The sequence below is a fragment of the Balaenoptera borealis genome (assembly GCF_965194805.1).
Source record: "Balaenoptera borealis genome assembly, chromosome: 19".
Classification (NCBI taxonomy): domain Eukaryota; kingdom Metazoa; phylum Chordata; class Mammalia; order Artiodactyla; family Balaenopteridae; genus Balaenoptera; species Balaenoptera borealis.
Genome location: NC_138878.1, coordinates 6,764,636 through 6,791,233, shown reverse-complemented (window position 1 = coordinate 6,791,233; position 26,598 = coordinate 6,764,636). Strand labels below are relative to the sequence as shown.

The 26,598-nt window shown below is 40.0% G+C and overlaps 2 protein-coding genes and 2 long non-coding RNA genes across 7 annotated transcripts in view; 2 read left to right on the top strand and 2 right to left on the bottom strand.

The window, feature by feature from the left end:
• Nucleotides 1-8,295, bottom strand: part of LOC309616132 (uncharacterized protein C16orf46) — a 33,135-nt gene extending 24,840 nt beyond the window's left edge. For 2 of the 4 annotated variants that reach the window (XM_082366370.1, XM_082366365.1), the window contains exon 1: nt 8,159-8,237. The gene's annotated coding sequence lies outside the window, so the exon portion shown is untranslated. Of the gene's footprint in view, nt 1-7,289; nt 7,990-8,158 lie in introns of those variants that run through there. The other 2 variants (XM_082366364.1, XM_082366369.1) reach the window with 2 other exon arrangements.
• Nucleotides 8,296-8,495: 200 nt separating this feature from the next.
• LOC309616171 lies at nt 8,496-24,668 on the top strand. Its single transcript, XR_014237329.1, has 3 exons — nt 8,496-8,607; nt 23,840-24,055; nt 24,314-24,668. It is a non-coding gene; the product is annotated as an uncharacterized lncRNA (long non-coding RNA).
• GCSH (glycine cleavage system protein H) lies at nt 13,667-24,986 on the bottom strand. Its single transcript, XM_082366431.1, has 5 exons — nt 24,683-24,986; nt 21,131-21,210; nt 19,922-19,985; nt 15,013-15,144; nt 13,667-13,803 (listed from the first exon to the last, which is right to left on the bottom strand). Exons 1-5 carry the CDS (start codon nt 24,828-24,830, stop codon nt 13,706-13,708), a joined length of 522 nt encoding a protein of 173 aa, XP_082222557.1. The 5' UTR covers nt 24,831-24,986; the 3' UTR covers nt 13,667-13,705.
• Nucleotides 13,810-14,955, top strand: LOC309616177. The gene is made up of 2 exons (XR_014237335.1): nt 13,810-14,479; nt 14,813-14,955. It is a non-coding gene; the product is annotated as an uncharacterized lncRNA (long non-coding RNA).
• Nucleotides 24,987-26,598: the final 1,612 nt, after the last annotated feature.

Genomic DNA, 26,598 nt, shown 5'->3' with positions numbered 1-26,598 from the left:
TGTAACTTAGAATACAAAGTGTCCTGCTCCTGAAATGAACAAAGACTTCCATTAAGCTGCCACTGACCGGTGGCAGAGGCACACCGATATTACAGCGGAGTCCAGCGAAAGGACATGTCTTCTGTTGCTACACTCATGGACGTGTTGGATGAAAGTTAAAATAGGGTGGCAGGGGTTGAAATTCTTGTAAACCGGGAACAATGACCTTATCTACTATTTGCAAATAAATAATGCTGCCCAGAGAGAAACCTACGTGAAAAGAGGAGACCCCCCCAACCCCAACCAAGAACACAAAGACATTTCCAAAAGCTTAGTAGCTGAAGAGAAGCTAAGAAAAGGGATAGCAGAGGACACAAGAAGAGACAGATGAGTATGCTATATTATTACAGAAAGAAACTTTGTATTTCCTTGGTCAAGAAGGTGATAATGTAGTTACTTTATCATTTTAACAAAAGTAGAAATGGGTCTATTTGTAAATGTCCATAAAACTCTGAATTTTTGTTTGTTTTGTGTGTGTTTGCTCCCGATATGGCTTAAGCTGTCAGGTTCTTTTTGGAAAAGGTTGCCCTGGCAGCCTTACCAGGGTATACTTCAGTTTGACATGGTCACTGTCTGTTAGCCTCAGCTACCTAGTATTAGTCAAGATAGTCAAGGTTATCCTGCAATAACAGGCAATCCCAGGGGTTTTTTCCAGTGGTAAAAAACAACATAAATTTATTTCTAATGCTACATGTCCACTGTATGATGTTTTGGACTCTGCTCCACATTATCCTCACTCTGGAACTTGAACTGATGGAGGCACCATCCTGGGAAACCATAGCCAACTGCGATGGCAGAATGTGATGGCAAACATGGGGAATCACTGGCTCTTAGATGTTTCTGCCTAGAAGTAACTCATATGACTTCAGTCCCCATGTAATTAACTGGAACAAGTCACAAGGTACTGCTTAACTTCAAGGAGAAGTGGAGATAATACTTCCTCCTCTATCTCCAGAAGGAAAAGGAAGCCAGATTTTGGTGACCAGTAGTAATATCTTGGTTCCACACTGGTCTGGTATCATCAGAGGTGAGATACAAAGCAAATGACCTTTAAGGACTATAAATATCGCTACCTAAAATGTAGACATTTGTGGTCTTTGAAAATAGAGTCCAGGGCCCCTGGAAATGGGAAGTCCTAGATCTTGGGAAGATAGGACTATAACGTTAAAATTATTTTCTTAAAACTGTTTTCAGTTTTCTGGATTCAAAAACGTATGTGAAAATACAAAGGCCCAAGAATAGATAGACAATCTCAAAGAAGAAGTTGGAGGAATAACTGCTGAATATCAAGATATGAATCTAGAGCAGGATTTATTATAGATATTAACAAACTGGTTTTAAAATTTATTAGGAAATGTAAAAGGAACTATAATAGCTAAAACAATTATGAAAATGAAGAACAAAATGGAGGAATCACATTACCCAGTTTAAAAAATTACCATAAAACTACAGGAATCAGTATGGTATTGGTGAATGCAGAGACAAACAGATCAACGGGCCAGAATAAGGGGTTCAAAAATATACCCACATAAACATGGCCAATTGATTTTTGACAAAGATGCAAAAAAAATTAAGTGCAGAAAGAACAGTCTTTCAACAAGAATGTTGCAATAATTGGCCATTCATATGCAAAAAAATTAACTCAAAATGGATCATAAATCTAAATATAAACCATAAAGCTATACAACTTTTAGAAGAAAATACAGAAAATCTTTAAGAACTGGGGTTAGGCAAAGTGTTCTAGACATGACACCAAAAGCATGATCCATAAAATAAATAAATAAATAAATAAATTGGTAAACTGGTCCTCATTAAAATTATGAACTTTCACTCTGCCAAAGGCTCTGTTGGAGAATGAAAAGAGACAAGCTACAGACTGGGAGAAAATATTTGCAAATCGCTTATTTGATAAAGGACTTCTATCCAGAATATGTAAAGAACTCTGCAAACTCAATAGTAAGAAAATAACAACAAATAGAAAATAGAAAAATTAATTTTGCCAAATACAAGATGGACAAAACACTTGAACAGACACTTCACCAAAGAGGATATAATAAGCACCTACTTCTTAGAGGGACAAGAGGCATTCAGCCACCCAAGATTGAGCAATAACAGGTCTGTGATGCCTAGCTCAGTGTGTGCCTACCCTATGCCGGCAGACGCGGGTAACCTGTTGAACCCCATTTGTGATGGGGATCAGGGATTGCAATTATTCCCCATTAAAAAAAAAAAGAAGAACATAAAAAGACATTCAACATCATTAACCATTAGGGAAATGCAAATTAAAACTATGTATTAAAATGGCTAAAATTAAAAATATTGACCCAGCAATCCCACTACTGGGGATATACCGAAGCAACCTAAGTGTCCATTGACAGATGAATGGATAAAGAAGATGTGGCACATATATACAATGGAATATTGCTCAGCCATAAAAAGAAGTGAAATTGAGTTATTTGTAGTGAGGTGGATGGACCTGGAGTCTGTCATACAGAGTGAAGTAAGTCAGAAAGAGAAAAACAAATACCGTATGCTAACAAATATATATGGAATCTAAAAAAAAAAAAAAAAAAGGTTCTGAAGAAACTAGGGGCAGGACAGGAATAAAGAGGTAGATGTCGAGAATGGACTCGAGGACACGGGGAGGGGGAAGGGTAAGCTGGGATGAAGTGAGAGAGTGGCATGGACATATATACACTACCAAATGTAAAATAGATAGCTAGTGGGAAGCAGCCGCATAGCACAGGGAGATCAGCTCAGTGCTTTGTGACCACCTAGAGGGGTGGGATAGGGAGGGTGGGAGGGAGACGCGAGAGGGAGGGGATATGGGGATATATGTATATGTACAGCTGATTCACTTTGTTATAAAGTAGAAACTAATACACCATTGTAAAGCAATTATACTCCAATAAAGATGTTAAAAATATATATATATATTGACAATACCAACTGTTGGCAAGGACAGCAGCAACTGGAATTCTCCTACATTGCTGGTAGAAATGCAAAATGGTAAAGCCCCTCTAGAAAACAATCTGGCAATTTCTTATAAAGGGAGACATACACTCACCAAACTACACAGCAATCCTACTCTTGATTACTATTCTAGAGAAATTAAAACTTATATTCACACAAAATCTGTACATGAGTATTTATAGCAACTCTGTTCATAATCGCCTCAAACTGGAAACACCCCAAATATCCTTCAATAGGTGAACAGGTAAACAAACTGGTATACACATACAATGGACCACGACTCAGCAATAAGAAGAAACAAACTCTCTATATATAATGACATGGATGAATCTCAAAGGCATTATGCTGAGTGAAGCCAGTCTTTTTCAAAAAATTGTACTGCATGCTCCACAGTATACAGGAGTGTATACTCTATATGACATTCTCAAAAAGACAGAACTATAGCAATGGTAGACAGATTGGTGTCTATATATATGTTAAAATTCATAGAACTTTACACAAAAAGTCAATTGAGATAGCAGAACATAACCAAAATTTTGGTAAAGGTTAAAAAAAACCTGTTGATAAAGTGTAAAATGTCGATGGTAGGAGAGTAAATGGGTATACTTTGGAAAAGAGTTTGGCACTAAAGATGAAAATTTACATTAAAAAATAACTCATGAGAGCTCTTTATAAACTATGTATAACTATGAGACATTATTCTTATATAAGTGTTACGTTAATCATTGGATCTGAGGCTCAAATTGGAAGTGTACATTTTTATTAGTTGGGCCCTGTAAATGACAGAATCCTCATTGATTTTTTGTTTTTTTTTTTTAATCTCATACTCCTAATTTGTCTCTTGATTGTAACCACAAGTTTTTTTTTTTTCAAAACAAACAACTTTTTATTGAAGTATAATTGATTTAAAATGCTGTGTTACTTTCAAGTTTACAGCAAAGTGATTTTATATATATATTCCTTTTCAGATTCTTTTCCATTACAGGTTATTACAAGACATTGAATATAGTTCTCTGTGCCATAAAGTAGGTTCTTGTTGTTTATCTATTTTATATATTCCTCATTGGTTTTTAATAACAAAATTATCAGAAGTTATTAGGTAGCCTACAAAATCTTCAGGGGAAGAGTGGGTCAGAAAGCCAGACTTCGAAGCTATAAAGTCAGGAAAAATTTGCTCCTGGAACTATTTGTTCAAAATATGTAACGGACTCAGCTTTCAGAAATAGGACACTTGGGACTGGATTCCAAAGCTCTGCCACTCCAGCCCCAAAGCATCAAATGCCTCTGCCACCATCACGACAATTTTCTTTCACCCCTTTGCAAACGACCACTTCTTCCTGTTATTCACTTCTCCATGCATGTATTGCGAGGGTGCATCTAATTGGTGGAACCTAGGTCACATGCCAGAATCCTTGCTACAAGGTAGTACAGGGGTCTTGAGTTTTCTGTCCTGCCTCAAAGAGGGTACTCATAATACGGTATATATTACCAAAATGTAAAGATGCTGGTCTGCGAACAATTTCTACCATAGCATTGCAGAGTCAGTCTTATTTCTCAGGAAACTAGTTGAAGAAAGATAAGCTTGAGGAAAGGAAGGACAACTAACGCTTGCCAAGTTTTTGATATCATTACAATATTAGAATAGGCAGAAGCTGAATTGCCTTTTACGACCTAGCCTTATAAGTCACATCGTTTCACTTTTGCTGGACTCAGCTGGTTGACCAGCCACTGAGGTCATCCCACACACAAGAGGAGGGGACACCCACACTCCACTTCTCCATGGGAGAAGGATCAAAGAATTTGCAGACATGTTTTTCTGACTCTAAAGTCCATGCATGCTTTTCTTCATGATATTGTGTGGAAATTCTTGTTCCTGGGAATCCAATGCCAATCAGAAAGCAGCAGTCTGATGGTTCTGGCGGTATGAGACTCTCTGTCTAGCCACATTGAGAAGGGCGCAAGGGGCATCCATACCTGGTCCCTGTCTTTATTGTTCTTTATTAGAGATCACAGTCTATTCAGAATGCTTCAACTCCACTCTAGGTGGGAAGGGACAGCTCAAAATGACTCAGTCAAATGTGCACGTTATTACTAATCAATACAAGCCACCAGCTGTCTGTGATCAAGGTTGGAAGAATGCCAGAAAAGAAAATATAATGGCTGGAGGGGAATGGAAATCATTATATTGAAAATGAGCAATTCCGAGACAAAGATGACATACAAGAAACACTGGCTTCAACTCAGCTAAATAAAAATAAAAGTCAACATATATTTATATCTGGTACCTATACTGAACCTCTGAAAGAGAGTAACTCATATTTACTGATTATTAGTATAATTTTATTAATGAGAAAACATACGGGAAGGTTGGGAAAATTTCCGTGGTCACTGTGAGAAAGTTAGTTCTCCCAAAAGAGCCATTGTCTTTCCCTACATTGCAGCCTCTCTTACAGTTGTGTTAGAGCCCTGTGACTAGTCTAGCCAGCAGAACGAGTGGAACTGATTATATCACTTCCTGGATGAGACAGTTAAGAGGTAAAGTGCCCCTTCAGTTCTCTCTTCTCCTCCCACTATGACCTTGGAAGTCACATGTTGAGTTGGTAGCATCACAAAATGAAGGAAGCCTGGATCCTGAGTCACAGCTTTGGGGAGAACCCCCATAAGCACTCATCAGACTATGCATGAATGATAACACACTTAATGAGTCAAGCCATTGAGATTTTAGGATCTGTCTGTTACTGCAGCAGAGCCTGACCTCTACCGATGAACACAGTCACTGAGATTGTTAGTGTCAACTGAAATTCCAAGGCCAGGCCTTTCTGATTCTAGCGCTGATTCGTTTAACTATTACACCTGAAGCAAAAAAAAAACTAGCTATAACATAGTTTTTAAAATAACTGGATGAAGAGTTACATATTAAAGGGACTAGAGTGCTATTTAATCCTGTAAGTTATCACTATTATATATAAAGCTACATAATGATAGAAAACAAGAACTAGCTTCAGGTATGAAAGAAAAATAAATGTAGTTTTTCTGTGAAAAAATACCCCCCAAAAGCATATTTCAGCACTATAGAAAGGAAAAGATTTCTATAGGTATTCTACCGTGCAAAGCCAGGCTGGTACATATCATAAAGTCAGAGTAAAAGATGAATATTACAGATTGAAAGTATCAGAATACAAGCTCCATTCTTTGGAAGACCAAGAGTGTACTTGAATCAATTCAAAGATAAAATTCTGATTAGAGGTAGAACTAATAGTGTGTAAGTGTGATTTATGTTCACGGAGAGAAACTGGGAAAATAAAAAAAACAAAAAACCTCTTGTAGTAGCTTTTCTACAATATTCCTGAAAGATAATGTAGTAAATAAAATTCTGCCAATCCTCCCTCCACAAGGTTTCCCATCCTAATCCCTGGGACTATGAATATGATGCGCTATAACATCCATGAATAAGGTATATTACGTGGCAAAGGGGACTTTATAGATGTAATTATGGTTGCTAATCAGTTGACCCGAAGATAGGGAAATTATCTTGGTGTATCGGGGTGGGCCTAATCTAATGATACGAGCCCTTTAAAAGCAGAGAGTTTTCTCTGGCTAGCCTCAGGAGCAGCAGCAGAAGTCAGAGACTGAAAGCACGAGAGGAATTTGAGGCACCTTACTGTCTTTGAAGAGTGCCAACACTCTTCTCTCTTTCTTTTTGCCATCATCTTTGCCACATATTCGCTATCACCTGTCCATGCAGTCAGACTACAAATGCCTTACCCTCTATTCCTATACCTAGTTGACATGTTCTTAATCAATTAATGATGAAGGGAATGTTAATGGGCCAGAAGAGGTGAAAAGCCCAGAGTGTTGAAGTCAAAAGCAGGTTGTTTCTGTCAAAAGCAGGCTGTGATGACCTCAAAACTCCTTACCCCCTCCCTGGCTCTATGCCATGCCCACACACCGACCCCCACTTTCCTAGAAGTTTCAGGTTTCAAAGAATCTTGAATCTATGTCAGAATTCCAGCCAGGGAAAGTCGGGTTTCTGGCAGCCTCACTTGGAATTCTGAATGGATGTTCCTGTGGATCCTTATCAACCAACATGTGTTGAATGAAGAAAATCAAAGAATACAAACACTCTTAGCCATGATGGAAGTTAAGTTTCTTACTGCAGAGCTAAGTTTTATGCATATGAACTGGTTCAATAGGTCTTGAAGATTGGCCTGGGCATGCTGATCACTGGCAATATAGCTTCTAAAGGAAAATGACACTGGGACCCCGACCTAACTTACCATCTGGGAACACAACTTGGCAGTTGAAACTTCGCCTCAAAGGTTGCACCACCCCATTCGAACAATTTGTTCACATTTTCAAGAGTATAAATTTTATCTCCCCATGTTCATGATCTGTGCTTTATGCTTCTTATACACCTACAGAGCACAGCAGCTTTGATTATTCACAGAATGATTCCTAGGACAGCAGTTTCTACAACCATCGCTCCCTATCGGAACATTTCTACTCCAATCCCAGTCTCCAACTCTTCTGCTTTTTCCAGTCACACTCATTACTCACTAAGTGCCTATTAGATGCCTAGCACTGGTAGTGAAATGGTAAAGCAACGCCCGTCTTCCCAGCTCTCACACAGCATACAATGTACAGGAAAGTTCAAGTCTTGAAACACACACTCACTCCACCTGTGGCTCCTGAAGCCCAGGCAGTTGACACCTGGCTCCTCTCTTTCCTCTAGCAGCCCTCCCCCTCCCCCACAGGCCCCTCCCCTTCTTCCACGATCCTTCTTTCTTCCTCATCTAGCTCCTCCCCTTCCTCCAGCAGTTCCTACCTTGCCGCAAAAGATACTCCCCTCCTATTTTTTTTGAAGTTTTGAATTTTATTTTATTTTTTACACAGCAGGTTCTTATTAGGTATCTGCTTTATACATATTAGTGTATATATGTCAATCCCAATTTCCCAATCCCCTTCTTTCAATAGCTATGCCCTCCAGCAAGGCGCCCCCGCTTGCCCCACAAGCCCCACCCCTTCCTCCATTGGCTCCTCCCTCACAGGGCTCCGCCCTTTCAATGGCTCCTCCCACTGCCCCACCCATTCCGTGCCCTCCTCCCCAGGCCCTGCCCACTCCTATTCCAGCCCGGGCCCGCCGTACCTCTCCTTTTTGCCTCCCCGCCTCAGAAGGCAGCTTCCTTCCGAACTGGGAAGGGGGTCTCGCTCTGCCGCCCGTGGAGTGGTCTGGGGACTTGCCCCGGAGGCGGGGAAGCGGCCGCCGCCGCTCACACCCTCCTGTGGGGGCCAGCGGAGTCCAAGGCCCCCGGGCAGCTTAGTCCCCGCCGGCGGGCGACAGCGACAGTTGCCCTGGATTACGGACGCGCTGGGGGCGGGCGGTAGGCGGGCCTGCGGGGGATTCGCAGTGGAAGTGACGTATACGCGCCACACTCAACAAAGCTGAGCGCGGGAAGCGACGCCGACTGACCGCGGCGGGCGCGTGCTCCCGGCAGGCTGTGCGCGTGCTCTCGGCAGGCTGTGCGCGGCCGTGAATCTTCCACCCGCGCGTGAGGAGCTCACCGCCGCTGAGAGCGCGGGAGGCCGCCTCGTGAGGTACCGTGTAGCCTTAAGTGCCGGTCAGGGAAACCCACCGAGGGGTTGGGTGCCCGTCGGACCCTCGAGTTAGAAAGTGAGGGCTTTGGGACCAGCTTCCCCTCAGAGACCCAGGACCTCTCCCTCCGCACTGCTGCCCTTGGCGCGGATGGTTCTGTGATGGGGGTTGGCTAGCAGCGTCCCTGGCCTCTACCCCCTAGATGCCAGGCGACCGAAAATGTCCCCAGACTTTGCCCACTGTCCCCCAATCGCCCCTCCCCCATAAGGACTGTGCCAGGGTGGTGCACGCCAGTAGGTCTTTAAGGCGCCATCCCCTGTCGTGTAGCAGCGCAGCCTGTGAAGTGGGCATTGGCATCTTTTATACAAATGTAGAAAAGTAGCCCCACGTTGCTAAATCAGCTGAGGAGCTCGTTGAAGACAGTGAAATGTCACCCTCTCCTCCCCTCCCAGCTCTGGTGCTGGTATTTTCGAGCATCCCAAGGTGCAGCCAGGGGTGGGAACCTGTGCCCGGAGTCAGGCATTCGTAGTAGAACCCAGCTCAGGTCTGGTTCCAAAGCCCTTGTGCTTTCTGGTTTTAGAAGTGTGAATATTTCTGCTGGAGAAAAATATCCTAAGCCTTTTATACCCCTGTGATTAAAAGCCATTTGGAGGGACTTCCCTGGCGTTCCAATGTTTAAGACTTTGCCTTCCAATGTAGGGGGTGTGGGTTCGATACCTGGTTGGGGAGCTAAGATCCCACCTGCCTCCAGGCCAAAAAACCAAAACATAAAACAGAAGCAATATTGTAACAAATTCAATGAAGACTTTAAAAAGGGTCCCCGTAAAAAAAAAAATCAAAAAAAAAAAAAAAAGCCACTTGGAAAGATAGATATGTATTACTGTTTTTTTACAGAAGGTACAGTATTAATTAGAAAGCCTATCAATACTATGGAAAGACCATTTTTTATGATGTATAGATTACATTATTCTAAGACGTTAGAATGAAGTACTTTTCTAGAATATGACTACTTTTTAAGGTATTCTTTACTTAAAAATACACACTTTGGGATTGTTTGTATTTCACAACCTGGAATTAACAGTATGCCTGCATACTTCTAAAAAGAATTGTACATAAACTGCATATCTCATTCCACTTTTTTGTGTGTGTTAAAACACAAAATTTTCTATCATAATTTTTTTTGGCTGTGCCACGCGGCTTGTGTGATCTCAGTTTCCTGACCAGGGATTGAACCTGGGCCCCAGCAGTGAAAGCCCAGAATCCTAACCACTGGGCCACCAGGAAATTCCCAATCACAAACTTTAAAGGATGTACCATCTAGATGATCATAAATGTTGGCATTTTAAAATGCACATCACTCTTAAAAGTACTGAAGGAAATCTAAATTTAATAGCAATTTGAGACCCATAAACATCTATTTAAAAATACATGCATAAACTAAAAAATTGAAAATTTTCTTTTGCTTTTTCTCCCTAAATTCATAATTATATTTCTATTCTACTTTCTCCACAGAATTTCATTCTAACATATATATATGATCAAAAACTTTTGAGTAATCTATCATGTTTCTGTGCAACACAAAAATATAATTTGAAAATGAAATTTAAAAATTTTTCATAATACTGTAAGTCTACATTTGTTTCCAAATTTAGAATTACCTTTATTTCTACTCACTTGGCAAATAAAGGAATATATTCCATGCGTTCATAAATAGTAAACAAAAGAATGTTACTGAAAGTGTATAGAATGAAAGAGATGGGGCTGTCCCTCCCCTCATGCCAATTCATGTATCTATGGGTAAATATTACATATTGCTAGAATGAGACAGATTCAGTCCCAATTTTATGGTTTTTTTTCATAGATATAAGCTGAGTGAGATACCTTGTTCATAGGAAGATGCACATGAAGGGGTTTTGTCATTGCAGTGTCTCTTAACTTTTTAAACTCCTTTCCACACTAGAAATCACCTAGTAAGCAAAAAAAATTTTTTTAATTATCACCTGACAGTTTGGTTAGGAAGAACCTCCTTCAGTTCTGTTGAAAATAGAAAATCTGAAACCACCTGACTAGCAGGATTTGTTAGCAAAGTCATTAAAGCTGTGTTCTGTTTCTGGGAAGTATACCGAAAGTCTTAACTAAGATTTACTAAATAACTGGTAAACTTCTTGACTGAAAGCACATTCTCCCAAGTACACATGGAAGTGGAAGATCTGGCAAATGATTTGCTTCACACTAATTTTGCCTGCATACCCGTTTTAAACGGGCTTCTAATCACTGTTGAAGCTTAGCAGGTAAAAGCCTGATAGCAGGGGTAAGCTGGGACGAAGTGAGAGAGTGGCACGGACATATATACACTACCAAATGGAAAATAGATAGCTAGTGGGAAGCAACCGCATGGCACAGGGAGATCAGCTCAGTGCTTTGTGACCACCTAGAGGGGTGGGATAGGGAGGGTGGGAGGCAGACACAAGAGGGAGGGGATGTGGGAATATATGTATACATACAGCTGATTCACTTTGTTATACAGCAGAAACTAACACACCATTGTAAAGCAATTATACTCCAATAATGTTAAAAAAAAAAAAAAAAGCCTGATAACATGACTGAGCAGAAACTTAAAGGGACGAGTGTTTGGCTAGTCATGTTTATAAAAAGCCGAAGTAGAGATGGAATCAAGATACAAAAGCTCTAGTAGAAAAAGATCTCAGAGTTGGCAAAGGGGTGTTTTAAAAACCCCAAGATGGGGGCAGGAGGTATACAGAAACTTCTTTCCGCTGAATTTTGAACCTAAATCTACTCTCTAAAAGGAAAAAAAAAAAAAAAAGACTGATGGGATAGTTAATAGTAAAGCCATGTTGCTGAGAAAAAAGAGTTTAATCACTAAGATGATTAGGTCTGAAATAATACAGTGATTGTTGAGAAGTAATGAAGGCACAGTTATAGTTAGCGTAATTTTAAAAACTGAAGGTGGGTGGTACTCGGACATTTACGCAGCCCCAGAAAAGTTGCAGAAATTCAGAAAAATTCAGAAATTGATTTGCTTGAGAGTTGATCTGAAATACCGGTCTCATTTTCATACTAGCATGCCTGTACAGAGAGCCCTCTAGTGGTTTCTTTATTAAAACTTAAAACTTAGTGTTTTTTTAAACACTTCCAGGGTTACCTGTTCCATTTCTTGAATTTTAAATTAGATAGCATTATTCAAAACCTATATTAAGCTCCTCTATTAAGTCCAAAACCATTCAAAGGAATATGAGGTCTGAGAAATTGAATTCTCTGATTTAGTCCATTTGGAGGGCCATTCAACGCCTATGATTTTTAGCAGCACTAAAATAGAAACGAAGGTTGAATTGGCTCTGTATTCTAAACAGTGAAAAAGAGCAAGTTGTCATAAAGTTTTGTTCTTTGATCCTCCCGCCTGCCAGATTCCCATTTAAATATATTTTTGGCCACGTTAACGCGTCTTGTGGGATATTAGTTCCCTGACTAGGGATTGAACCTGGGCCCTGGCAATGAAAGCACCTAACCACCAGACCGCCAGGGTATTCCCTTAAGTATTATCATAGTAACTTACATTTGCTAAGGAACTGATGAAGAGTGAGCCAGGAAATGTGAAAATCCTAACCATATCCTCTTATCCTCTCCATCACCTTATCTGTGAAATGGTGGTAGTTATGGATATGCCCTACCTAGCTCTGGCTATTGTGGTAAAGATGAAAGAAGGTAATATATGAGAGTACCTTTAAAACAAGATTTATTTAGATTTAAATGAGCAATTATTACTCATCCCTATTTCCAAAGCAGACAGTCAAATTAATTAAACTGATTAATAATAGACACAGCTCAGCAGTGATAATGGCTACTGGCACAGTCCTGGAAAGAATGCATTCTTTATGCAGAGGAACAAGAAAGACTTGTATGTTATTTACCTACCTACGTACTCTATGTTATTTGCTCTTTATTTACCAGAAGATAGTAGTGTCTACATACTTCCCTTTTCCTCTAGTAACTGGGAAAATGGTAGAAGTTTGTTCTTGCTGTGTGTGTGTATAAGTATATATATGTGTGTGTGTGTATACTTATGTATGTTCTATCCCCTGCCCCAAATATCAGCATACTACAGTACTACCATTGGCTTAATTAGAAAGTATGCTATGTTGGCCACTGTGTCCACTTCTATTCCCATTACTTAAGTAGAAACCTTACGTTAATGTGGTTTAGCTTTCTTAAGGATGTCATGTGCTATGCTGATCAAAATTTCACCTCTTCTTGTTTTTACTCTCTTCTAATTGGCATGATAGAAAAACAAAGTCAATGATTTCTTTTATGTTAAAGATAACCAAAAAATAGTACTTGATGCTATCAGGCAATTAGATCTTTGCTTAAGAAAAGCAAGATTTGTGACAAAAAGGAAACATTTTCTTGGAACCTTTCATCGCTAGGGCTTAAAATTCCTTTTTAAAAAATAACTTTCCGTAAGTTAAAATTAGCATCTTTACAAACACTAGCGGAGTCACTAAATGAAATATTAATGGCAAAACAAAAAACACGATTAATTAAGAAGTTGAATATTTTATTATTAAACTGTTTCTTATTTTCCTGCAAGGCTGTTGCTTCACTGTATAAAAATAGCACCAGCAAACACAGTATATTGCAAAATTAAGATAGTAATGTTCTTCACTGGACACTATACAACTAACAAACTTTTCTCCACTGTCATTTATTTCCAGTGGCAAGTTCATTGAGTATTTTGACCCAAATCCAGGGATGGCGGTAAGCAAGTTACAATATTATATAAGGTTAAGATAGCAATGTTATCCTTGAATTACATAATTTTTATAACTAGTTTTACCACAGATAATTTCAGGAATTCTGAGTATTATAACTGGAGACTAGCCTAAAAATCACAGGGTGTTGTGAAAAAGATGCATAGTGTTTATCTGAAATCATTAGGAAGTTAAGGGGTATTTTCTTCAGGCAACATTGTTTCAAGTAGTTTCTTTTGCTAAAAGTTGCTTTTTAAAAATCTATCCACCACTAATTTAAGACAACTATGCTAGATTAAGTTGTTTCAAACTAGTTTATTTAGGGGTTCCATTTTCACTCCTCAATAGATTTTATGTATTTCTCATATGCTTCTTCACTCATTAGTTCATCTAGTTCTGAAGGGTTACTGAGTGTCATCTTGATCAGCCAACCTGGAACCAAAAAAAAATATCTTATATTCCAAATCACCTTTTTAAAGAGAAAGTCAAATTCATTCAAAATGTAAATTCTGAGTGCCTCAAAATTAACCTAGTATTCTTTACATAAATCACTCATTATTTGTTCAAAGAGCTTTAAATTTTAGCCTTAAGAATTAAATTAATATTCCTTACATATCATAACTGAAAAGAACCAGAAGAAATTCTACCATAATGGATTAAGAACTTCTAGGTTGTAATAAGCATCAACAACTTTACATACGGATCCAAATACACAAGGCCAGGTATACCTTTAACAAAAGGAACACCAACACTGTAACTACTTAGATTAATGGCATTAGGAAGCTTTAGTAGAGAGAAGAAGTAGGTGATAGGAAACAGAACTACAACCTAATGCTAATTTTGCATCTTGTTGGCTGTGTGACCTTAGCAGAGAAATCCTTTGGGGCCTCAATTCATCTACAAAATGGAAAAAATTGCTGCTAGCTTACCTTACTACATTATTATGAAGATGAAAATGTGAGAAAACTGAAAATTAATGTAATAAATGTTATTCTATTACCACCTACATCACACAATGTGATTAGATGCTTTATGACTGAAGAGGTAAACACTTTCAAGTGTTTACAATGAGTCTACAACTATGATACTAAGAACCCTATAAAATAAGGCAATGCTTTTTTTTTTTTTTTTTAAATAAAGCCCTTTTTTTTTTTTTAATTTTATTTATTTATTTATGGCTGTGTTGGGTCTTCGTTTCTGTGCGAGGGCTTTCTCTAGTTGTGGCGAGTGGGGGCCACTCTTCATCGCGGTGCGCGGGCCTCTCACTATCGTGGCCTCTCTTGTTGCGGAGCACAGGCTCCAGACGCGCAGGCTCAGCAATTGTGGCTCACGGGCCCAGTTGCTCTGCGGCATGTGGGATCTTCCCAGACCAGGGCTCGAACCCGTGTCCCCTGCATTCGCAGGCAGATTCTCAACCACTGCGCCACCAGGGAAGCCCCAGGCAATGCTTTTATTGACAGAGATTTTAAACATAACTTTATATATTCAGCTAAACTGTTTTCCCTTTTTAAAGCAGAATATCTCTATTTAGTACCAAGAAGTGCAAAAAGAAGTCACCATCAGCTAAAGATTGCTTTAAATTCTAGATTAAATGTTAACTGCAGCAAACAATCCTTAAAAAAATTTCTAACAACAACTTACCATCTTCATAACAAGATTTGTTGACAAGTCCTGGATTTTCTGCTAGAGCTTCATTAATTTCAGTTACTTCTCCTGATAGAGGAGAATAGAGTTCACTAGCCGCTTTCACACTTTCCAAAGCACCAAATTCCTCTAAATTGAGAAAATTAAAGAAAATATTAAATGTCAAGTTACTGACCCCAAAATACAAAATATGGAGAAGTGATCACCTCTAATACAGTAATGATAGAAAGTCCTAAATATCTTTAATTAAAATAAAACCATAGGTTTTGTCATGCAAGATCTTCATTTCTACCGTCTGTAGCCTGACAACATGGCCCCATCCAAAGAGCACAAAGTAACTAGAACACAAGTAGAAAACCACAGTCTGATTTGCTAAAGGGGTCAGAGGATGGAGTGTGGACCCCCAAGGTGGCTGGAACTTGAGGGCTGAAATTCTAGAAAAAAGGGAGCCATAGTTTAGAGAAAAAGTAGTCAGTATAAAGATCTCAAAATAATGCACAGACCCACATGTTGGAATTAGCAGAGAACCTTAAAATAGCTACTGTAAGTATGTTCAAAAACCAAGAAAAACAAAAACAAAAAACTAGTGAGTGAGTATATGGGGAAATACTTGCAAAGAAATTATAATTTTTAAAATGGACATTCTAGAACTGGAAAGTATAATATCTAAAATAAAACATTCACTAGATGGCATTAACAGTAGACTGGATACTGTGCAGAAGGGTCAGTGAACATGAAGATCATCTGAAACTAACCAATCTGAAGAAGAGTTTGAAAAGAAAAAAGACTGAAAAATTAACAGAGCCCTGGGATTTCCCTGGTGGCACAGCGGTTGAGAATCCGCCTGCCAATGCAGGGGACATGGGTTTGAGCCCTGGTCTGGGAAGATCCCACATGCCACGGAGCAACTAAGCCCGTAGGCCACAACTACCGAGCCTGCACTCTAGAGCCAGCGAGCCACAACTACTGAGCCTATGTGCCACAACTACTGAAGCTCGCAGGCCTAGAGCCCGTGCTCTGCAACAACAGAAGCCACCGCAATGAGAAGCCTGCACACTGCAACGAAGAGTAGCCCCCAGTCGCCACAACTAGAGAAAGCTTGCATGCAGCAACGAAGACCCAACCAGCCAAAAATAAAAATTAATTAATTAATTTAAAAAACAAAACAAAACAAAAAAAACAGAGCCCTGCTCACCTACAGGACAAAATCAAGTGATCTGAACTGAATGTGATGAATACAATACACCAAAGTTTGTGGGGGTAGAGCTAAAATAGTGCTTAGAAGGAAATAATATCTTTAGGCGTTATTTAGAAAGAACATCTTAAAATCAATGACCTGGCTTCTAAAGACACTAGAAAATGAACAAAAGCAGTCAGTTTATGGAAAGGAGGCAACATTGGAAAGAAGGTATGACACTGGTGATTTTTTAAAAATGATTTTAGCCTTGAAGAAAGGACACTGATCTGTGCCAGGTGGAGCAGCCAAAATTCTGAAAGAAAATCTCAGTCTTACTGGTTTAAAGGACTAGGAGACAAGAGTTTGGGGCCACCATAGCTACTGGAAAGTGAGCTGGGAAATCTCATTAAGGATAGAGATGAAAAGGAGAGCCCCAAATTCTGTCTATGAATTCTGTCCAGGTCTCTGAATGATCCCTGAATCATATGTGCATGGGGCAGACTCCAAGTGTCCTAGATAAGGCTAGAAGGATCAGACTAAGATTTTAGCTGCCACTCACCACAAGGGAGACAGCATTTTACAGTATGGATAAAAAAAGTCCAGTAAAAAAACCTGAAAACCAACAAAACCACAAGTTTCCAGAAGCTAGAAAAAGCAAATTAAATCTAAGTAACTTGGAGGAAGAAAATAAAGATATGAAAGAACAAATGAAATGGAAAATATGAGAACATTTAACATAGTAGAAATTTGGTTCTTTCAAAAGATTGATAAATTTGATAAAGAGCTAGCAGACTGATTGAGAAGAGAAAATTACCACCAATATAAGGAATGAAAAAGGAGTCCCTACTACATATCGTATGGGTATAAAAGGAAAATAAATGAAAAATATGAGCATCTTTATGCTGAATATAACAAGAAATGGAAAAATTTCTCAAAACCAATGTAATATAGAAAATCTGAATATATATTAAAGAAATTTGTATCAAAAACCTTCCTACAAAGAAATCTGGCTCATATTCCACCAGTTAATTCTATCAAACAATTAAAGAAGAAACAACACTAATCTTGCACATTCTTTCAGAAAAAGAAAAGAGGTGGGAATATTTCTAAACTTATTCTATGAGGTCAATATAACAGATTCCAAAATTTGACAAAGCCATTATAAGAAATGACCAATATCTCTCATGAACATAATGTACAAATTAGCAAATCAAATCCAGCAGTATGTTTTTTAGAGAAAATTTTTAATTTTTGTATCATGACTACCAGGAATGCAAGGTTGGTTAAGCATTCAAAAGTGAATCACCATTCATCACATTAACAAGATAAACCCTTTGATCATGTCAATAGATGGAGAAAATGAATCTGACAAAAATTCAACATCCACAAATGATAATTCTCAGCAAACTAGATATAGAAAGGAACTGCTTCACCTGATAATGGGCATCTATGAAAAACTCCACAGCTAAATATCATACCTAATGATGAAATACTGTATCTCTGCAAACCTTGGTATGGGCCAGAGTTGCTCACTTTCTCAGTTCACAATGCCCTTAGTGTCTCAGTAAGGTTTTGTGGTAATCTCTAGACCAAAACAAATACCTAACACTTCAATTTATTAAGAGGTCAGGTCCAAACTACTTAGTAAGTTTTTATATCCTAACAACTGAGTAGCGGTTTGAAAAAATTAACACACATAAATTGAACAAAAAAGAAATTTCATTTTTAATTACAATTTACAGATATAAATTATGTGTCTGTTGCATACTGTATTAAGTTCTCCATCAGGGAATCAGGTCACATCAATCATTGCCGTACCTGATGTTCCATGCCAATTGTGCAGTACTTGCTTCAAAGACACATTACCCAAAGTAATATAGTAAAATCCAACATTGAAATTGTTACCTCCATTGTTTATTAGTTTGTGCTGTGTCCAACAGATGTTAAAAATTAAAAATACCCCACAGCACCTCATGGCCCTGGGGTATATAGTCTGGGAACTACGAAGATGGACAAAGAGTTCTTAGAGAAGACAATGTTCCATACATAAATATGACAAAATATTCATAAAATACATTTCTGAAAAAGGATTTGTATCTAGAATTTAAAATGATGCCTAAGAATCAACGGTAAAAAGATAACCCAAGTAAAAGACTAGAGACTTCACAAAAAAAGATGTGAGTGGCAAAAAGCACATGGAAAGGTGAACAATAATCTGTCCTAGGGAAATGCAAGTTAAAACCACAATGAAATATGCAGCACCTGGAACTCTTTCATACTGTTGGTGAGAGTGTAAAATGGTATAACCTCTTTGGCAAACACGATGGGACTTAGCAGCATAAAAAAGCAAAATACTGATCACTCAATATGAATGAATCTCAAAATTATGATATTAGACAAATGAAGCCAGACATAATACATATTGTCTGATTCCTTTTAAATGAAGTTAAAGAATAGGCAAAACTAATCTATGGTGACAGAAATCAGAGAAGTGGTTGTATATTGAGAAGAGTTTTGATTGGCAAGGTTTACACAGTTGTCAAAACTCTTTGGCTTATACAATTAAGATCCATGCATTTTCACTGTATGTAAATTTTATATCATTTAAAAAACACCTTTAGCAGAAAGTATAAAGAAAGCATTCATTAGTTTAAGGGTATTACTCAACATATTTAGATTAACAGAATTTTTTCTATAATAGAAGCACAAAAAGTAGGTTCATGCTCCTCACCTGCTATAAAGAGATGTTCAGAAATTTCTGATCTGCTTGAGAACAGCAGAGTGCATACACAGTAAATAAAACATGATTAAAGAAAACAGATACTTAAATTCTGTAGGGCTATCTTATATATGTCAGGGAACCCATGAATAATAATATATGTGGTTCCACTGACTGATGTTTATCAAGCACTAATCTTATGCTGGATATTATGCTAATTTCATTTAATCCTTACAACTACTCTATGAGGTAAGTATTATTATCCCAACTTACAGATGAAACCTACATTAAGTAATCTCTCCCAAATCACACAGCTGATATGTTGAGAGGCCAGGATTTAAAACCAGCTTCTGACTCATAAACCCATGTCCTATCCTGATATTCTTTACTGCCTCCAAAGAAAGACAGATTTTATTTTTTAAACTTCAGAGACTTCAGCTATATTATACTGTATCAACGTGTGGCGGGGAGGGTGCTAAGAGCCATTTCCCTCTACTTCCTGCCTTCCATTGTAAGGTCTGAAAATGCTCATTATTCTCCTCACCATCATTCCTTACAGTTAGGCATGGCAATGCGACCCAGACTTGGCTAAATTGATAAAAGAAAAGGTGATCTGAGAGATTTCTGGTTGAGATAGTTGTTCCCGATAAAGAGACAAAGAGAGCCTGTCCTTCTCTTCCTACTTTTGGATATTGTCATTGAGAACATGATGCTTGAAGGTTCTGCTGTCATTCTGTGACCTCTGACATGCTGAGGCAGAAAAAGTACCAGAGAGGTTGTGTCCTTGATAATCTTCACTGAGCCACTGAGTCAATCCTGTATCCACCTATTTCCAAGATTGCTTGTATAAGATGTAATAAACCCCTATTGGTTGATCTACTCTTATTTAAGTTTTCTGTTACTTGAGGAAAAAGCACTCTAAATGATCCTGGGTACAAACAAGTTATTATGCAAGATAAAGAAAATTCATGGCATGAATCATGACATACCAAGATGAGAAAAACACTCACCTTGTTTGTTCAATTTTGTCCCAACTTCAGGCAGACTACAGTAAACAACATCTCCCAAAGCTTCCTTTAAAAAACAAAAACAAAACACCAAACCTCTAAGAAATCAAATTAAACCTAGTAAATAGGAACAAGCCAAACACTGAATCCCTTTAATTCAGACAGTACATACTTCACACTGGAGGGGCCAAATTCTTTGGTTTTTCTTATAACCCTTTAAAAATGCAAAATTATTCTTACCTCAGGATCTGCAAGAAAACAGGCCACTAGCTGGATTTCCCAGAGGTGGCAGTGACCCCGTCACAAACCATATGCCCCCTAAAAGATTACTAGCTCCTCTAAGAACAAACACACTTTGTGCTTTTCCACCTCTGCAATTTTACTGAGGCCATTTCCCCTACTGCATCTGCTGACTAATAAGTAGTGATCTCTCCATCAGGTGAGTGGGTTACAATGCCTTGTACTACTCAAGTCATCCATCACGTAATGTTTTGTATGTCATTTTCCGTGTAGCTGATTCCCCCTCATAAACTCCAGGAGGGGAGGACAATACTTATGCAATATTTCACAAAGCATTCTGTACTGGGCCCCAGTAGGTACACAGATATGCCAATGAAGATATAGTTGTCATTGATTCTCAGTACCTGAGATCGCAACATTTCTGAAGAATACTGTATACTTCCATCAGTTAATATCCCCCACCCCACCCAGAGATCCAGTTGAAAATCAGTGATGCATGCTGCTATTTGACTTCTCAAGTTTTCTTTTACACAATATCTCAATATGGGATCAGTGGCAATAAGGGAATTAGTAGAGACAAACTCTAAATAAAAGGTTTATCTTTGTGTAATCTGTGCCAATCTAGGTGTTCCCTCTTCAAGTCCCAAGATCATGTGTGTATCGTTATCCACAAAACACTGTCAACACTCCAGCCCTTTTGCTTGCTCTGCTTTTTTCCTTAAGTGCCCCAATATGAAACAAACATTTCTCTCTTGACTTTAATTTTTAATTTTAAGTGTTAACCTTTCAATATCTCTAAAAACACTATACACTGCCCTAACTAAACTATGTTTTACTTTTTCCATCTATGACTGATGTTCTTCTAAGGGCCCAAAATAATACTAAGGCGCAGAATAAACAATTTTTAAAAGGTAAAGCAATCCAATTTAGGCAAGAGCAGACTGAATTAAATATTTCAAGACAATCTGATACCTGTGCAAAATTGCTGATTCCCACTGTTCCAACACCGTTTTCTGTTGTTACCCATTCATGTTTGTCTGTGAATTTACGACCTGAAATAGAAAACCAGTATTTCAGAAAAGCAGTGGCATCACTTCTTAAAAAGCATTTTTTTACATATCAATGCTGTCAAAAGGCAAGACCTTCCCAGTATTTGTGTTTGACTTATCGGCATTGCCATTCAACAGTATACTGCCCAGGACAAAACAGATCATGTGAGAAGACACATCTCAACAGTGGTATCATTTAGGCAAAGATGGCTTGATGTGAACACCTTTGCATCTTTTGGAGATTTGATTATTTGCCCTTCACATTACTCAGTCTAAATCACACACACACACACACACACACAAATTTTGGAGCACATTTCAAATATATATTTATCTATTACTGGTCTGTCATACAAAGGAAGTGTGTCCCTCTGAAGAAAAGAGTGATGAGGTTTTGGGAGGCACATAAAGACTGCTCATAAATGATTTAACCTAAAAAATTATGTGCCTCTTTAGGGAGAGCTGTGTGGAATCTTAACAGGAATAAAACTGACCCGGAACAATTATAACTTGACTAAGTTCTTGATTCCACCTTAAATGAATTCAAGTCTGCCCTTGAGGAAAGTGGCTACCATCATTTAAAGAAGCAAACTATACGATCAGAACTCAATAGTCACCTCAGAGCTAAGACATTAACTGGTAGAAAGGCAGCCTCTGCTTGACATTCACTGGACAGGTTAGCCCTTGGCTTTATGAGCTGCTTCTCTTCAAATACACGGATGGCCAAAATACTCAAGGATTCTTGGAAGAAAGACCTACCAAAGGTTGAGTGATGTGAAAAAAATTACTTACGATTTAATGTCAGAAGTACTTGCTTAAAATAAACATTTTTTTTAAAAAACTTACCTTCTTAAATATATATCACATTCTGAAGTGAAGTAGTATTTTTCCAAAAATACTACATCGGAAGTTAATAAGAAAATGGCTCGTTAATTTCAATACTGTTTTACAATAAGCACTGCTGGTTCACTCTTACCCCTTACCCAAGAGATAACTGTACTTAAAACAACATTAAACTGCCTTGATTACACAGCTCTGATACACAGCAGAGTGTAAATAAAGAGTATTTCTTTTCCTCCCAATCATTAAAAAACTTTAATATCATACTCCTCAGTGGAAGAGGTTGCAAAATCTGCCACAAAGTAACTTGCTTTGCTTCACTCCACTTCAAATTACTAAAAGCTTCAGGTCAACGTGTGTTTCCCTAAGAAAGCATGTTTGTACTTAGTGTTCTGACTGCAACCCATTCTCCCCACCGCCTTTTCTTGACTTTCAGATCTCAATTTAGAAGCTCTGCCTGCCAGATAGATGCCTTATGCAGCCCTCCCAAGCCTGGGTTCGTGGGCCGTCCAACCTGCTCCCACAGCACTCTGCACCACTCTCCCACCCCGTTCCCCCCACACACTCACAGCACTTAACAGGCTACAGTTTCCCCCAGGCAGTAGACCAAGTACAAAGCAAGCAAGAGCAGGCTTTATCTCATCTGTATTCCCAGTTAAAAACACAGTGCTTGGCATATAATAAGCACTCAAAAGCTGGAGTGAAGTAATTTTTTTTTAAGAGGATGCTCAGCAAAACATCTAATATAGTTATTTGTCTACAGGACTCAATTCTCCCTAACATTCTGTCACAACTCTAAAACTGGCAGTTTAAATCTAATATACCTTTTAAAAGTTAAGGACTGGACAACCATAAACATATGACTTCTCTGAAATTACTGTCCTGACTTTGGTCTTGCCATCTTACCTAACTGTAAAGATAATCTCAGGAGTAAGAGTGCTCTCACATTCAATCTAGCAACTGAGCAACCACAAGTTTAGGGAAAAGGCAGAAACATTGCTAAGCTAAATGCACCTAGGTCCACTTGACTTCAAAGGCCATAAGTCTTTGTCTAGGCCACGCAATTCAGTCAAAAGACGATGATTCGTACAATTCTCCTTTAACCCTTGGCCCAACAGGAAAAAAGGGAACAGGAGATTAGGTAAATAATTACTTTTCTTCTGAGTCTTGTAAAACATGGGTTTTGGCCCCCCCAAAATCAGGTGTGTTGAGTAATTTATGAGAAGTTTGCATTCTCCTCCCTTCAAAATCACTGAGTCAAATAAAATATATTAACATTTGATCAATTTTCTGCTATTTATTTGATTCTATACACTAAATAAGAAGTAACATTTATCAAGTACTTACTATGCGTCAAGCTATATGTACAGCAGTTACATTATTTCATTTCATCCAACATATCTGTAAGGTAGGGTTTCTCATTTCCATTTTTTTGATTAGGGAAACAGACTCAGAGAAGTTAAGTGACTACCCAAGATGTCACAGCTCCTAAGAGGTGGAGTGAAAATTTGGAACTCGGTCTCTTTAGTATTAAAAACCTAGGTGTTCAACCACATCATGGGTATTGATATCTTGGGCAATATTTAACTAGATAACAGGAAAATGCAAAAAGCTAGTGATAGTGTAACAATGAATAACCAAAATACATAGGTTTGAAATTCAGTTCTTATCTGAGAAATGCTCTTCCCTTGAAATGTGGCACAGAGCTGAGAGATTATAATGGGTGGGTGGGGTGGGGAGGAGGTAAGCTTCATTATGTTTGACTTTGGACTAAACCTATCAACTTTTCTAGTCCCAAACAGGTTTCTAAAACAACGAACTTAATGAGACAACAGCCACCGCAGACCTGCGCTCTGTCAGCAAGAAGCCTGAGTTCTCGGAGGTGCAGTTAGTGTCTCAGGTATTGGTGCATGAAGTAAAACGGTTTTTCCTCTGCGGTAACGTGTGCTAAAGTAGGACAGATGGCCAAGACATTTACGGGCAGGTCTCCCTGTTACTTCAAGTCCATGTAAGTAAGGCCTCGTTTCAGCCCAACACACATTCACGACTCGATATAGACTTTAGTAGAACGTCTTCTGTGGAGTCCAGTAGAGTTTATCTCACTGCTTTAGGAAATAGCTGTCTCCAACGTTATGCCAGCTTTAGCTGGTAAAAATCTAAACCCAGTGCTTTAAATTTCAATACATGCTCTTGCTTTACTTTTACTTCAGAATTCAGTGACGATCCGTGTAGCAAAGTAAAGCCTATTATTTGTCTTCACTCATAGGGTCCACGATGCTCACAAATGCTAGAAACATAAGGTCAGGAAGGAGCTCAGCGACGCTCGCCCGGGTCTCCAGCAGCGAGCGGCCGACGCTCCTGCCGGAAGCAGCCGGGACACGGCGGCCGCGCGTGTTCTCCAGGCCTCCCCGCCCCCCTCCCCCCGCCTCCGAACCCGCAGGACAAAGACTGCGGGGTCGTCCAAGTCACTCAGGGAGTAGCGGCCTCGCAACACGGGATCCCAGCAACTAAGCGTGCGCAGGGGTCGCCTCCCTTGACCGGGGCGACCAGAGGCGGGGACCCGAGGTAAGGATCGAGGCCCCAGCCCCTTCCCCCGAGTCAGCTTGGCTCGCCCCACGTGCCCGCCCGCACTTACCGGACAGCAGAGCGGGGCCGGTGCGCAGCGCCCGGACGGCGCCCGCCCGCAGTCTCCAGGGCCGCGGCGGGCAGGGCGCGTTGGGCTCAGAGATGGCGCGCAGGCTGCAGATCGCGGCCCGCACGCTGCGCGCCACTCGCAGCGCCATGTTCGCAGGGGTGCAAAGGGTCTCCGCACAGCATCTAGAGCACCCCTGGCCGGAGGGGGCGGGGCGGGGAGGGGGCGGCCCCGGGCCGGAGCAAGCCGGAGCGAGCTGGCTGGACCGGCGCGCAGGGGCGGGGCCCCGGGAGGGGCGGGGCCTGATGGGGTGGCACGCGGGAGGGGCGTGACACTCGGAACGCCCTGTGGCCCGGAAGGGGCTGCGGCGAGGGGCGGGGACTAGTACGGGGGCGGAACGGGCCGCCCGTCAGGGGCGGGGCCTCCCGGGAGGGGTGGAGCCACGCCTTCAGGCGTTGCTTCTGGGCGAGTGGAAGCGCTAGGTCAGGCCTTCTTGCCTCCGCGACCCAGCCGGGCGGTGAAATGGGCTCCAGGCAGGGGTGGTACTGCTGGGCCAGCGCATTCCAGTGCCCTTGGGCCTTGGGGAAGGCAGGGTGCTCCCAGTTCTGTTAAAAGATTAGGTCCCACCCTTCTACGAGGATCAAGGTCACCCAGAGCAGGATTCATAGTAGGTCCAAACAATCATGCCAGCCAAAGATGGTTATTGGGCATTGGCCAAAGTCTCAGTGACACAAATGCAGTTTCTCTTTGACTTTTTTTTTTTTTTTTATTGAAAACAGTCTAGAAACCCACTTTATTACTTTACAGATCCCAAAAGGCCCACGGTCCCCAAAGAGGGGACAGACAGAATCATGAAACTCATAGAGGGGCAAGGACTTGTTCAAGGGGTAGAAGTGGCTTCTTGGTGGAGTCTGGACTGCAGGAGCAATCAAGAGGCAGAGAGTTGAGACCCAGCATGATCAGGTCCTTACTTAAGCAGGAGACATGTCCCACCCAATCCAAGGAGGCAAAATAATTAGGTTCGAGGAAAGATCTCACCTTTAACATGGATTTTATGGAGTGGGCATGAATCAGCAAAGAAACGCGGGAGTGAAAAACACTTCAATCTCTACACCTTCAGTATTACAGGATGAGTACCTTGAAGTGTGTGTGTGTGTGTGTGTGTGTGTGAGTGTTTGTGTTTGGGAGACCCAAATGTTGCAGTGAGTTTCTGCCTCATTTATAAAATTGGGGATGTGGGCACATGTGTGTGGTGGCTTGCAAGGGCTGTTGTGCTCCGTTTTCCTCTGAGTAAATCATAGCCACTTAGTGAGCCCTTGTTATGTGCTGGGACTGTGCAGATATTATCTTTATAATCTTCTCCAAACCCCTTCTGGTAGGTATTATACTCATTTCGTAGATGAAGAGCTGGAGACTCAGAAAGTTTAACTAACTTTCCCAGGAGTGGAATGAGGAAGGCATTTTATGGCTTAAGCAGTTACTAGGTGGCAGTAGCAGAACTTGCCCTCTAGTCTGATTCACAATCAACTGCTCTTAAGCTCTGTTCTACTTGCCACTGTTTGGGATGCTGACTGGCTCAGTGGTCTGTGGTCTACTCTAAACTCCAGATCTTGGCTGGTTTCCATAATGTCAATGTTCTGTTTTCATTGTTTTGTTACAAGCCACTGCAGCATAATGCAAGCCATGCCCTAAAATATTTATTTCTAGCTTCACTAACTCATTTGGTATGAAGAACAAGATCACAGATCAATGTGTGGGCTATGTCATGGGCCCTTACGCCAAAGCAATAGGAAGTGTGTCTTTTTTTTTTTTTTAATGTAACAAGCATTGTGGATTAAAAAAAAATTTTTTTTTCATCTGATTATCTTTGTAACATCCATGGCTTGAAATGTGAAAGGTCATCTCGTTGCACAGTTGGT

What these genes read in the sequence shown, in the direction of transcription:
- GCSH (XM_082366431.1), bottom strand. Translation starts at nt 24,830, where the DNA reads ATGGCGCTGCGAGTGGCGCGCAGCGTGCGGGCCGCGATCTGCAGCCTG. An exon ending in GAATCAGCAATTTTGCACAG is followed by an intron (nt 19,986 to 21,130) that starts GTATCAGATTGT and finishes TGTTTTTTAAAG; the next exon opens with GAAGCTTTGGGAGATGTTGT. An exon ending in CAAATCTTGTTATGAAGATG is followed by an intron (nt 13,804 to 15,012) that starts GTAAGTTGTTGT and finishes TTTTGGTTCCAG; the next exon opens with GTTGGCTGATCAAGATGACA.